Raw genomic sequence first — 14,971 nt, 5'->3', positions numbered from 1 at the left:
TTCTATACGCAGCTTTCTTGCAGTCTCGCCACAGCATTTCAATCAGGTTGAGGTCTGGACTTTGAGCCACTGCAACATGTTGTTTCTTTTCACGTTCAGCCATTCTTTTGCAGGGATCTGCCAAAACCTCTGCTTTTAGGTGGTCACTATTGCTGATGAACATTTAACCAAGTGCATTTAATTAACAGCACATGGCTGTTACTTTTTTCCACAGTACTGCATAGAGCAGAGGTGTGGACTCGAGTCACATGACTTGGACTCGAGTCAGACTCGAGTCATTAATTTTATGACTTTAGACTTGACTTGAAAAAATGTTCTAAGACTTGTGACTTGACTTGGACTTTTACACCAATGACCTGGGACTTGAATTGGACTTGAACCGGTTTACTTGAAAAGACTTGATATTTCACCCCAAATATAAAATTTAACATACATATTATATAGAGATTGAAAATGTGACGTCATTCAGGGGTAAAACCGCAAAGGATTCTGGGAACTCGTGGCAAGAGGTACGAGCGCACGCAGGCTTTCAATTGAAATCACAGCGATAAAAAAGAAACACAAAAATGGCAAGAAGCTGTTGTATTATTAACTGCAATAGCCGGTCGCATGACAGCCACGGGAAGCCGACGGGTAAAGAGATCGATTGTTATCGGATTACGTTGTTGAAGAGAAATTGTTCGAGCCATGTTTCCGAAGTAACAAAGAGGCGACGGGTGGCCTGGATTGCAGCCATTCAAAGACCAAATATAACGTCCCAGAACCCTCCAGCTCACAGGTTAGTCTGCTCCAAGCATTTACACAAAGGTCAGTCTGCTGTTGTAGTTAATGCGTCATTTTCATAACATAATTGGTGATATAGGTTACAAGCAAGTCTGGCGCTGAACAGAAATTGTCGCTCCTTTGTTTGTTGTGCATAAATAGTGAATTGTCCTGACACAATATTGCGTTTCGCTTCTGTTATTTTGGTACATTGACAAAAACATATACTTTTATTCACAGGATAAAACAGGTTTTTTGTATCACCAATTGCCCAGTACGATTACAGCATACAGTATTGTTGTCACTGCTACATTTCTGTAACGCGTACCAGAAATTATTTCCACTGCTAATTAATTACCGTTGAGCTTAAAGGTCCTATTAATAAACGGTTAACGATTGTGTATTTATGAAGACGATTTGTGAGACTGGTAAACTTATGATACGTACGATGGTCTTTCGTTCTACACGGTGCATTTCAAGGTCCTGCACCCATCCGTCGGTAAACTGTACCTGGGCTTGTTGCAGTGACCTGAAGTTACTATCGTGCCAAACTAGGTATCCCCGACAGAATTTGTTTCCCCTGCGTCGGGAGCACACGCTGGACTGTCCAAATCACGGACAAACAGTATCCCACATTGTTGATTTTTAGTTTACAAACACTTCTTATAATGACTGACTACTCCTGACATTTTTGAGATCTTAGCTCTTTATACAACGAAGTTATAGTGGGATACAAATAATATCAGGCTGGTCCTGCCACAATTTGTTCCCCCTGTGTAAATCACGGACAAACAGTATCCCACATTGCTGATTTTTCGTTCACAAACACTTCTTATTATGACGCATTTCTCCTGAAACTTTGGAGGATTTAGCTCTTTATATAATAAAGTTACAGGAGAATAAAAATAGTTATTAGCCAAAATGTTTATGGTTTATTAAAATAATCCCATCTGATACCCCGTGAGCAATAAATATATAATTTTCTGTTGTAACCCTCAAACTGAATGGTAATGTAACGATACTAATTTTTCACAAAATGAAAACATCAGTACTTCCTGCATGCTCCCAGCACAGGGGAAACAAATTCTGTCGGGGATACCTACTTTGGCACGACACCGGTCCTACAACCGCATCCAAGAATAACATGCAGCTTATCTCAGAACTGTCGGTGAAAATTATCCTTGGAGCTAGGTTTAATTGAGCTGCATTTTAAAGAGGTGCAATTTCACAATTTGTGTATATTTTCTACGTTCACTATTTTGTCATGTGTTGAGAAAAACACAGATTTAAAAATTACATGGTCTAATATTTACATTTAGCATAACTGCAACATTATTTTTTCGTTTTTTTCTTTTTAAAGACTCGAAAGGACTTGAAATTCAAAATTTCAGACTTGTGACTTTACTCGGACTTTTACACCAGTGACTTGAGACTCGACTCTGACTTGCCTGACATTACTTGAGACTTGACTTGAGACTTGAGGATAAAGACTTGAGACTTACTTGAGACTTGCAAAACAATGACTTGGTCCCACCTCTGGCATAGAGTAGTAGAATTTCTATAACACAGCATAACATAGTGGGAAATTCCATTACAAATTGTGTTTCATGTGAAAACAAAATACTATCTGTTTGTATTTTTACAATAATAAGTGCCAAAGGTCACCATTAACATCACTGAGAAACGCATGCAATAATAAAAAAGCAGCGCCACCTGCAGACACACTGCATTCAGCATGCGTTTTTATTAGATTGATAAGATTCGAGCTAAAGACACAAATCTGGACATCAAGAAGTGTTTTATACGCATATAAACTAAGACATATGACAGATTGCGGGTGAATTAAATGGCAAATAAAATCAGTTAGAAATCATTGTAACATAAATAAAGTACCAAAAAAAGAATTTAATGTGTCTAATTTAAATATCAAAAACATTTGTTTTGTTTCTAAATCGGATCAATGTCCACTCGTATGATCTGGAAGAGAACCAATGAAATGAAATTGAAAAGCTGAGATGTCCTCTCTGGGATTGGAGTAATGCTCTGTGACTGTGGTAATAAACCTGTTTAGACAGTAATTGTTCTAGTTTATCCTTTTGCTACGTAGTACACACAGAAGAGTATACAACACGTGTATAAGTACATGCAACTAATGACATAATAAGCATTTATAATTAACAGGGTGTGACTGATTGGATGAGTTTGTTGTCGAAGTATTATTGCACTGTTCATGGCCTCTCAGAAGAGGAGTGAGACGGGACAAGGAGATCTACTGACACCCAAGACAATTTGCACGGACAAGCTCTCATATCCCCCTCCGGTCCTAATGCTGGATGAGACATCTGAGGTTATAATATGCCACAACAGTAATGGATCTTTGACATGAAAAATGAAGACAAGTTAGACGTGGAGAGATCTTAATTATTGAGACACTCGCTATTAGGTTGAATTCATTAACTGACTTCAAAATTGAATTTCTGTGCAGGCATAACAAACTCAATGCCACTCTAAATCGTGACCGACATCTTAAATTAGCATCGGGTTTAAAACGAATTAAAATAAATTGCAAATATCTGCAGTGCTAATGTGGTCAAGTACAAGATTATATTCCCATGTTGTGAGTGTGCGATAATCACATGGTTTGGATTGTACTAAGATGCAACCATTCAAAAACAACGTATTCCATAATAAATAAAAGGGCCCAATAATAAATCAACCATAATTTGTCTGCAAGGAGTGGAGGTAGTCAAGGTGGATGAGTTTAAATACTTGGGATCAACCATCCAAAGCAACAGAGAGCTGAAGAAGAGACTGCAGGCAGGGTGGAGTGGGTGGAGATGAGTATGAGGTGTGACAGAAGGATATTAGCAAGAGGGAAATGGAAGGTTTACAAAGTAAAACCTGCTATGATGGATTGCTTGGAGATGGTGTCACTGACAAAAAACAGGAGATCGAGCTGAAGTGGCAGAATTGAAAGATTCTCAGATTTATTTATAAATGAGTATATCAGAGGGACCTCAAGTCCAATGCTTTCGAGACAAATTAGAGAACCAAGGCTGAGATATTTTGGACATGTGCAGAGGAAGGATAGTGGATATACTGGACAAAGGATGTTAAAGATGGAGCTGCCAGGCGGAATGAAAACAGATAACGTTTATGGATATAGTGGAGGATGACATATGGAAGACTGATGTGACAGAGGAGGATGCTATGAAGAGGGTGACATGGGGGCAGATGATCTGCTGTGGTGATCCCTAAAGGGAGGGGCCAAAAGAAGAAGATTCAGTGAGCATAAAGAGAAACAGAAAGTTCGCTTTTCATTAACAGACTGTAAAAACAGGATGGCAGTTTGAGCTCATAAACTGAGTTTAAACTTTTATATGTGAAGGTGTAACTATAGGGCCAGTTATAAAATGGCAAGAAATTGTTCAAGCTTTGTCTAAATTAACTTTAATTAAATGATTAATATTTGCTAAAATAAATAAATGAATGAATGAATAAATAAGAGAAGAAGAAAAATGAAAAGGAAATCGAGTGTTTACTCTCGTGTGTAAGCTCATCAGTCATCAAGCACATCCACGCCAGGGGGCACCAGCGGACACGCGGCGGGTCTGACTTTCCGGAAATGGAGACACGAGGCGAGCCAAACATTTTCCACCGGCTCCTTCTCTCTTTGTCCATCCAGCTCCTGTCGAAGCAACATCAACAGCAACACCATGTCGAATGTTGTCGACACGAAATTGTACGACATCCTCGGAGTGTCTCCGTCTGCAACTGAAAATGAGCTGAAAAAGGTAAATACACGGGAGATAATTTGCGGGATTATATATTGCGTTTAAGCTTCAAAGTCTTAAAAGTGCCTCAATCAGGAAATGCGTTGCTATGCGAAGCTAACTAACATTAGCAGTGAATCAGGCTGACCGGCCTGGATATTCATGTGACAGTCGGGCTGTGTCGTTTATGAGTTCAATAAATGTTTTATTTTTCTTTCACAGTTTAGCTACGATCGACTAGGAAAACGTATGTTTTTCAATTTGTTAATGTGAAAAAGGTCAACCGAAACCAAGGCTAGCTCGTACGCATCAAACGATTGACCTCACGCTAGCTTTAGCTTAAGTGTTTGTCGCGAAACCAGCCAAACTAGTCCTTGATTTTGTGTTTGACAAACGGTGGAAATAGATTCCTAACACGTAGTGATCAAAATGAGCCGAAGAATCCAAGTTTGATATTTATTCAGCGGTTTTGTTTTTTTATTTAAATTTGGTTGGGTTTTTTTTCTCCCAACCGGCGTGTGATGTTTTTTTTTTAACTGGCCATGCTAGACTAGACTAAATTGATGTTCACCGACCTCTTGTTTATTAGCACATTATCGGATAACTTTATTACGCTGTCATATTTTCATCTTAAACGTTATCGTTACCCCGTCCGTGCTTGGCGAGAAGATATGCTAATTAGCTTAGAAGCGTTAGCACTGAAATTGTCAGACATTTTGAGTTGCCTTTTTTCACTAAAGGGTAATTCCCGGGGATGGGTACGTGGAAATGGTGAATAGCAGTCGTCGCTACTAAACCAGTTATGGATTATTGTTGGGAGAAAATGATTTTTTTAAAGCCGAGACAGAAAGTGCGTGGCCGGCCAGGTTTGTTCGGGGAGGGAGGCACGTGTGATTGCGTAAACCGTAGATAAGCTTCCTTCATGTGTGTTGGAGTCATGTCGACGCAAGTTTCCCGTAAACAACGCATGCCCAATGTAAAACTTGCTAGCTAATGGAGTTATCTCTGTTTTTTGTTATTGTCTAGGCATACCGGAAACTCGCAAAAGAATATCATCCCGACAAGAACCCTAATTCTGGAGATAAGGTAACTCCTCCGTGGCATCCTCCACCTGGTTTACAGTGGAGCTGGTCATCATATGTCCAGATGAGTTATGCGATTATGTTTGTTTTAATTATGTTTGAAATTAAAAAACGTGATTGGGAAAACAATAAAAAGCTAAAAAGTCTGTTTTCATTTTATGCACCAAATTCTAATGTATGTGTACTTAATTACTCTGTTTCGTTTATTGATTTGCAGATTTTCTTTCTTTTGTTTTTTGGATGTTTATTAAAATTAGTCCTTTGGATAAAGTGCAATGTGTTGCTATCAGTGTTACGTATAACTAAAGAAGAAAAATAGTTTAAAATGTTTAAGTAAAACATTTTAAACATAGAGAACATGTTCTCTCATAGAGATGTGCCTAGTATTTTGTGTATCTGAAGCTTTAATGTATCTTTCAGTCCTGTTATGACAGGAGTTACTTCCCGTTTTACTTTTGCTTTGTGGTGATTTCGCTTTAAGCCTTTACATTTCATTAAGGGTTTAAATTGTTATTGAACATTGAGCTGAAGTTGGAAGAGCCCTTTCCACAGCTGTGCTTAACATTCGCATTAGTTTCTATTGTAGATTTTGGAATGTTTATTGAAAGGTGTGGGGGGGGGATTACAAGCCTCTCTTTCATCATCCCCAATATGGCAGTGAGAGATTTTCTCAGCAGGAAATTGTTGCCAACAGGAAAATGGCAACTTTAGAGTCTTAAGCCTGGAGGCAGTGTTCATAATAATGAAAGCATTTGAGTTTTGGAAATGGTGTGTCCTACCGAGAATATCCTTTACACTGGCTGTGAGATTAACTTGTAACTCATGCTGAACGTCACATTTTATCTTCAAAGCAAATGGAAGCTAGATGTTATTCTTTTTAACTATTAGTTTTCTTTCTAATTTTTTTTTTTTTTTTTTATTGGAGACCTAAGAGTGTTGGTAAAGTTTGTATAGGTCAGTTGAAACTTTGAGTTACTGTTTTGACAGGTAATCAATTTGCTGTGAATTTGCTCTGAAGTCTTATGTTTTGGAGAGCTGAAATTGTACCCAAGACTTCTGTCCCCCTCGGGTGTTTTAGATGGAGCCAAAGGAAAATCCCAAGTGTTATTTATTTTTCACCAGTTTAGTTGATTGGTGTCTGCTTTCCATAAGCTTAAGACACATTTTTATTTAATGGTTCTAAAATGAACCCCAGACTGTATGTGTGGCTGGATCTAAGTGGGTCAGTTAATTGTTTTGTCAAATCCCAAAAGCCATTTTGAAACAGGCCGTTCCCTTCGTCCAGTTAATTTTATTTTATTTTTTGTCTGGTCTCCGTTTCTGGTCTTCTCAAAATGTAGTTCAAAGAAATCAGCTTTGCCTATGAGGTGCTAACTAACCCTGAAAAGAAAGAACTTTATGATCGCTATGGAGAACAAGGCTTGCGGGAAGGTGGCGGGGGTGGCCCAGGGATGGACGATATCTTCTCCCACATCTTTGGAGGTGGACTCTTTGGCTTCATGGGTGGACAGAGCAGTCGATCCAGGAATGGAGGTCGGAGGAGAGGAGAAGACATGGTCCATCCACTCAAGTAAGACCTAGCTTGGAAACTCAGATGTACTACATTAAATTGATTTAATGTTTTTGTGTTTGCAATTAATTAAAATTGCTCTTGATGTGCAGCACAACTATTTTATCTTGCATCAGTTGATATCATGTTTTTTTTTCTGTAGGGTTTCACTGGAGGACCTTTACAATGGAAAAACAACTAAACTACAACTTAGCAAGAATGTACTCTGTAGCACTTGCAATGGGTGAGTAGTATAACCAACATCTTGCTGTTATTTCTGCTTGATAGTTTAGATATTAACAGTTTTAATCCTGGGATATTTGTTGGTTATTACAACAAATCCATCTGTGGCTTTGTGTGAATACAGGCAGGGAGGCAAGACGGGTGCTGTACAAAAGTGTACGGCGTGTAGGGGGCGTGGCATGCGCATCATGATCAGACAGCTGGCCCCGGGTATGGTCCAACAGATGCAGTCAGTGTGTACTGATTGTAATGGAGAGGGTAAGTGCCACAGTGATGTAAACCATGACTAAGCACTTGCGTGTTTTATTGATCTGCACAGATCTCTGATCCTGTGTTTTATTTAATCTGCCCCAGGTGAGGTGATCAGTGAGAAAGACCGCTGTAAAAAATGCGAGGGCAAGAAAGTCGTGAAGGAGGTGAAGATTCTGGAGGTGCATGTGGACAAAGGCATGAAGCATGGCCAGAAAATTACCTTTGGAGGAGAAGCTGACCAGGCACCTGGCGTTGAACCTGGGGATATAGTTCTTGTCCTGCAAGAAAAAGAGCACGAGGTACATGGGGGGGAGTCTGATTCATGTTATCCTTTCCCTCGTAACCCATGCATACTCTGTAATAGGAGGTGATGGTTTTAACATTATTTTGAGCAGTCTATTCTCCTTTTGTGTTTTTTGTATGTCAGTTGCTAATTACTTCACTCCCATAAAAAGGTGAACTTCTTCTAATCCAGCTCCTCACACCTGACCAAAGCTTCCTGTTGCATTCTTTTGATGTCAAACTGTTGATTCTGTTTTCACTAATGGCCAAAATCTCATAGTCTCAGCTGGTTCGTAAAATGTATGTATAACACAGTATAACACAGTACATGTGTGGGTGTGCAGAGGTGACGAATTTACGCACAACTTAAATAAGCATCAAAGAAGTGGAAATAAAATCTCGGAGACGTTGGAGTTAGTCATGCAGAATTTGTATATTTCAATTTTTTTTTAAATAAGTTTTAATTACATTTTGATTTTTGTTTTGATTTCAGGGTGTTTTTTAAATAAATTTGGTTAGTTTTGGCGTGTTTATAAATGTTTAGTTTTAATCTTTAATTATTTTAACACAGAGGATATTTATCTAGGAGCAGATTTTAACATTTTGGAATGAGTGTTATAGCAGCAGAGTGTCAGGCTGGTGTAGAGGTTAGTATTATCATTCCCTGGGGTGTTTCTGCATGGAGTTGGCATGTTCTGCCTGTGGGAACTCAAGCTTCCTCCCACAGTCCAGACAGACACGTAAGGTGAATAAGTCATTCTAACAGGTGAATTATGCTTCTGTGTTAGATCTGTGTCGTACCTTACGTCATAACCAGGACCCTATTATTATTTTTTTTATTTTTTTTTCCCTACAACATAACGTTGTAGGTAACGTTTCATGATTTCATTTTTAATTATGATGCTTGGGTTTTTACCCCCTCCCATCCCACCTGATGTGGTTTAACAATGCACTTTTTGCATACAACCTGGGTACATCTGTGAGCATTGTGGTAACTTGGAGCGTTGCATACAGTTTGGAAGGCATTTGGGGGGCAATCTATAGCATTTTCAGTTTGCTCTAGTAAATTCACTTAGTGTAGTAGATGGACGACCTGGTCATTGTTTCTCTGTCTATGGCATTATGCTTCACCTAACTTTCATACTAACATGCCAACCTCCTGCAGCGCTGATGGATAATAATTTTATGGGTCTTAGGTAGGGCTGGGCCATATCATACCGTTCACGGTAATACCGGTATAATGTCGGGCAACGATAAGAAAATGAAATATCGCGATAGAATATGGGTGAAACTGATACAGATTAGAAAAATATGATTTCTGTATCAGTCATAGTTTTGTGAGCTGTCAGAGCCTAAAATGCAACATTACTAAGGTTGATAGTTTTTAATTAATTTTATCTCTCATAAAAGCTGCAATTGTCTTGATCAGATATCATGTCAAATAATTTCTTATGTGTTGAGGCACCCCTCCTTATGCAATACGAGATTTAAATAATTGTTTTAGCACTTTGAGCACTCAAAAGCCTAAGTCATGTGTTATATAGTGTTTGATTGTGGGCTAAATGGTGCACCTGCTGTGGAATATATACAGCTGTTGTTCGTGAGTTTATGATTCATGAGTAAGCTACTGATTTAAAACACCCCCTCTGTTTGCAATAATTCAAGAAATAAAGTAAGAAAATCTTAAATTGTATCACGGAAAATTCTAACAGGGAAAAAAAGTCTGTATTTCAGTGCATATAAGAAGGAAAACATTATACATTATTGAGTTTTTATAATTAAATCGTATTATGCCTTAATGTTGAATTTCTTTGGTAGCAAAACGTCTTGATGCATTCTCAATCATCCAGGAAAGTAAATCTCCAAAAAGTTGATTCTGTTCATCTGGACGTAGCGTTTTGTGGGAGAAATGTTTCGTCACTCATCCAAGTGACTTCTTCAGTCTCAGCTGACCGCAGGTTTCCCCAATCTTATAAACCGTACATTTGCATAATGACTGAAACCAGCCCACTGAAGGATGCAAATTCTCATTACCACTGATCAAAGACCACTGATCAATGGCCATGAGTACCATTCACAGAGAGTTGGGGAATGGCTGCAATTACAGCATTGTAAGATGGCGAAAGATGGGTGTGCCGTGGGCTCCCCAACCTAAGGGTTAATCTTTCGGCATCTTACAATGCTGTGATTGCAGCCACACAGTGGACCAAAGGAAAAAGGATTTTGTGTAGTAGCTGAACACAGTGTTCCTGGAAATGAAGAAAAGGAGTGTTTCTGTTCACTGAAAAATCAGCGCTTATGATTCTACATGGTTGAAGTGTTGAGTTCCTGGTTTGCATTAACAACGCTTGTAGCTGGATGCCAAAAAGTGATGGGTGTCCTCTCATGAAATAAAGTTATATTGACATCATGAGTGGTGGATTGATAGGCTAATCAGTCTTGTGATGCTGATCTTTTTTTCAAGAGCAATTCAACTAAATGTTGTAATTTTAATAAAACAGACAAATCGTAATGAAGCTTATTTGTCGTAATGGTGCCAAATTCAGAAATATGCAAGTATTATTTAACTTAGAAAATATTCAAATACAGAGGGAGCCCAGGAAGCTGAGAGCAAAGTCCTCTATTGGGGTGATACAGTATTATGGGGTCTGATTATTCTAGACCTCGTAAGTGGTCATAAGACTTTTAACCTTCTCCAGGCAGACATTGCAGATTTGCAACAGTTAAGAACTAACAACCTGATTACCCCACATACATATTTTATAAGGTTTTTTTTACTCAGAAGTACCACTGCAGGACTTGGTTGTGCATTAGCAGCAAAAAACTTAATTTGGGCCTGAGAGGGTTAAATTTGATTCTGGATTTAAGAGGAAGACAATGAAATGGGTTAGTAATTATAGCCACTTACCTTACTCGGCTGAGGTAAATAAAGACCCTGGTAAATGTTAAAGGAAATGGGTTGTGGATGGTTTTGGCTTAACTAGAACACCACCCAGAGCTTCAGGAGTGCCTCTGGCTCCTTCTCCCACAGGATGTCTATCTTTAATGTCAAAATATGTCATTCATAGACATCTGTAGCATAATGAGTTGGTACAGCCAGCAGCAACAACACATAAAACACTGATCATGGAACATCAGTACTCTTTATGAAATGGCACAAAAGGTCTGAAAATCATTTGAAGTAGTACAATAAAAAGTATTTAAGAGGCATTAAAAAACTACTTGTCTGTGTATACAGGAATACATTCTGACAGCATCCTATTGAGTAAATTAGTAACTTTTTTGTGCTATACTTGTTTGTACTATTGATTTCTAACAAATGCTCTAAGGCAGAGGTGTTTAGTGTTCGGATACAATACAGTTTACAAAAATTGATGGTGCGAACTTAATTGTTTTCTAATAATTAATAAAAAATAATTAAAATTGACAAAGCATTACAGTGCCAAAAAAGCTAGCTTGTGGAACAGTGTGAATTTAAAGTACAAGGCCTCTACTGAGTGTTCCATTATGGGTTGATGTTTGTCTTGTTAATTCTAGCCTTTTGATAAGATATTTATTTGCCTGTCAGTTTAGTGTGCAGGAGTTCTTAAAGCTGTTGTGTAACGCATTTTACTGCAACATAAGAAAGAAATGTTACAAAACTCCAAGTTCATAGCCTCCCCCAATGTCTTGACTGCCAAATTACACCATGAAGAAGCATTGTCACACAGTCAATTATAGCTGTCACAGATGACGAGCTCAAAAGACACTGTCAGAGAAAATGATTCTGACCACTTTAAAAGGCTATCAGTCACAGACAAAAGCAATTTGTTCTGACAATTATCTGTTACCGTGTTTAATGTGGTTTTTATGAGAGAATAGGCTTCAGCGATGAGAACTCTTTGGATTATTGGAATAAAAAAAACTTTTTTTTTTCCCCCCTAAAATTGACTAACTTCTGCTTTAGCCCCAGCTTTATTCAAAGGTAATGATATACAGTGACATGCTTTCCCACACTGTCATATTTGGTATATCAGGAAATGATGCTTTGTTTGTTTGGTTTGTTTGTTTTTAAATCTGTTAGAACTGTGACGATTTCATCTATTAACAGATATTACTAACAATCTCTCTCTATTTTCAGACATATAGACGAGATGGCAATGACCTCTTCATGAACCACAAGATTGGGCTGGTGGAGGCGCTGTGTGGTTTCCAGTTTATGTTGAAACATTTAGATGGAAGACAAATTGTTGTTAAGTACCCTGCTGGCAAAGTCATTGAACCAGGTAAACATCCATTTTTAACATTGCTTTTCTTACTGAATTTGTCAGGAACAGACTGCATCATTATTCAAAGCTCTGACGTGGTTGCCAGATAAGTGTATTAGCCTAGCAGGTGTCCAGCTTTGGGCTTTATTGGCAGAGAGTTTCTATCATTGTAAAGATGTTCTTCACACTAACACTGGGGGGTGGGTTTACCCTAAATCCCCAGTGCTGGAAATACTGTTTAGAAAAATGTGATTAAGTCTAATTTTAAACAAACGGCACTCTTTTCTAGGCTCTGTCAGGATGGTGCGGGGAGAAGGCATGCCACAGTACCGAAACCCTTTCGAGAAAGGAGATCTTTATATCAAGTTTGATGTCCAGTTTCCTGACAACAATTGGATCAGCCCTGAGAAACTTGGGGTATGACAGATTTGTGCTTTTAATTTACTGTCTTTAATCTTCTAATTTTGATTTGTCTCATTATAGACAAAGACCAAAGCTCATTCTTCGTACTTAGAAGTAATTACAAAACTGTCCTTCATAGGCAATTTTTTTTCCTCCATATAATTAGATTAAGACATTAAAACTATATTCCAAACAGACTTAAGTCAGCGAGTCATTTACAGTTGAGTTCAAATATATTATTTAAATCAGACTTGCCCATCAGGCCTCTGAGGGGGCATCAGTGATGGCAGCACACGGAGGCAGTAAATAGATTTGCTCTTTTATTAGCAGCTTTGAAACAAGCAAGGAAAAAGGGAAATATTGGCAGCAGTGTTGATGGAGAAAGGCCACAGCACACCTTACTTTGAACAACAGCTGCTTTAACTTGAAAAATATACATGATTTTCAGACAGCTCAGCAGTGAGTTAGCTGTCTGACCTGTAACATGTTCACATGTAGGACTGCTGTTTTTCTTGGGTGGAAAGCAATTTATATGTGTACGGTTAGTGGGGAGAAACCCAAGGTGCATGTTTTCTCAAATGATTTTTTCTACTATGTCTTCAGAGTCCGTCACATAATCTGGTTTTGGTCTGAAGAGAAAGTATGACCTGTTTGTTTGTTGTCGTTGTTTTAAAGAGGGGGGGAAAGATATTAATTTCATTCAGACTTCCATTCAGCGATTTGATTCCTTCTTGTGATGAATGTGAAAGTACTTAAATTCTGTCACGCTTGTCTTTCTGGCTGAGGATGGAAGTGAATTTCTTCCTGAGACAGCACCCCTTCTCGCTCTCTCTCTCCTTGTAGCAGTGCACTCATGACCCCACAACCTTCTGACACCAGAGAATGGTTAGAAATCCCAATGAAGCTGCCTGTTAAAGCTGTATTTTGAAAATTGTTTTCCCTGTGAAGGAGCTGGAAGACATGCTGCCCTCACGGTCAGAGCCACCCATCATCAGTGGAGACACGGAGGAGGTCGACCTGCAAGATTATGACGTCAGCCAGAGCTCGTCATCTGGTAACCGCAGGGAGGCTTACAATGACAGCTCGGACGAAGAGGGCAGCCACCACGGCTCGGGAGTACAGTGTGCCCACCAGTAATCTCATGCGCTTTCCCACTCTGACATATACACATACAGACACACACAACCCATGAGCTAGATGGGAGAAAATGTATGAGTTGCAGACTAAACAAAGGCAGGTCAGGCTCAGTAGCTCCTCAGACACAGATCACAATCACACTGACTTGTGCACAAGTTGTTGATTGTTTGAAATATTGTGCCCTTGAATCATTTTGATTTTTGTCTGAGGAACTAACACTGGTGCAGCCAGAGACAGATCTAGACACTTTAAACAGCAACTTTAGGTAAAAATTCATATAAAATATTTAAGATGTAATGAAACAAGTGGTCGCCTCAGTGAACACCATGTTAGGATGACGATCTTCTGTTCATACAGACTTCACCCACCCACCTTTCTCTTCCTCTGTCATGGCTGATAGTCCAGTGTCCTGCTAATTGGAGCTCAAGATCAGTAAAAAGGAATGTTTCTTTGTGACATGGGTTCTGTTTTCATAGTATTTACATTAATTTAAAAGACTAACCAATGTGCAAAGACAAAGCAGCTGAGCAACGTGACATGCAGATCCTCGGACTTATGCATTCATGGACTTGTCGACTCGGCGCCATTTGTAGGATTTGTTTTCTGATTTTTACAGCTTTAGTTTCTTTCTAGGTTTTTACGTGTTGTTGTTGTTTTTTTTTTTGGTTTTTTTTGTTGTTTTTTTTCCCCTGTCTTTACTTTTTAATTCGAACAGAAATTTCATTAAGTGTGTATATCACTGAAGTGGTTGTTGGTAAGCTTCATCAGCTGCTGTATTTCAAGGCTGTGTGATTTAAAAATAAATAAATAAATAAAAACCTATAGTCTGTACCTGTGCTGAGACCATGTGCATGTACAAAGCTTTGGTTCCCGCACTTGTCAAACATCCAATAAAGCAGCACACTTCTCAAGAAATGTCTATGAAGTTGTTGAATAAACTGTTGAAATATCATTCGTAGTGTGTTACATTGATTTTTGCAATGTTTTTCTTTTTGCCACCAGAAGTAGTAGGCTAGAAATAAGTTGAAGCCATCAGAGTTTTGAAATGGCTCACTAAGGGAAAAAAGTTGTTCTTTCTATACACAATGTGTCAATGACGAGAACTAATCCAAGGATCCTGCCAACTATTCTCTGGAGGTACTGTATGACTAAATCAAAAAACATTTCCATCCTCAGTCAGCTGTCATCAGTGAACGGGATCGCACACTGTCCTAAAAGCAGTCTGAGTGGAAAGACATGCCA

The 14,971-nt window shown here is 38.7% G+C and overlaps 1 protein-coding gene across 1 annotated transcript; it reads left to right on the top strand.

Moving 5' to 3' along the window:
- Nucleotides 1-4,401: 4,401 nt before the first annotated feature.
- Nucleotides 4,402-14,681, top strand: dnaja2a (DnaJ heat shock protein family (Hsp40) member A2a). Its single transcript, XM_026175388.1, has 9 exons — nucleotides 4,402-4,556; nucleotides 5,562-5,621; nucleotides 6,958-7,187; nucleotides 7,330-7,410; nucleotides 7,534-7,667; nucleotides 7,764-7,960; nucleotides 12,064-12,208; nucleotides 12,480-12,607; nucleotides 13,541-14,681. Exons 1-9 carry the CDS (start codon nucleotides 4,479-4,481, stop codon nucleotides 13,727-13,729), a joined length of 1,242 nt encoding a protein of 413 aa, XP_026031173.1. The 5' UTR covers nucleotides 4,402-4,478; the 3' UTR covers nucleotides 13,730-14,681.
- The last annotated feature ends 290 nt before the right edge of the window (nucleotides 14,682-14,971 follow it).

This window comes from Astatotilapia calliptera, chromosome 1, assembly GCF_900246225.1.
Source record: "Astatotilapia calliptera chromosome 1, fAstCal1.2, whole genome shotgun sequence".
NCBI classification, from domain to species: Eukaryota; Metazoa; Chordata; class Actinopteri; order Cichliformes; family Cichlidae; genus Astatotilapia; species Astatotilapia calliptera.
The sequence above is the reverse complement of the archived record's forward strand: the minus strand, read 5'-3'. Positions and strand labels throughout refer to the sequence as shown.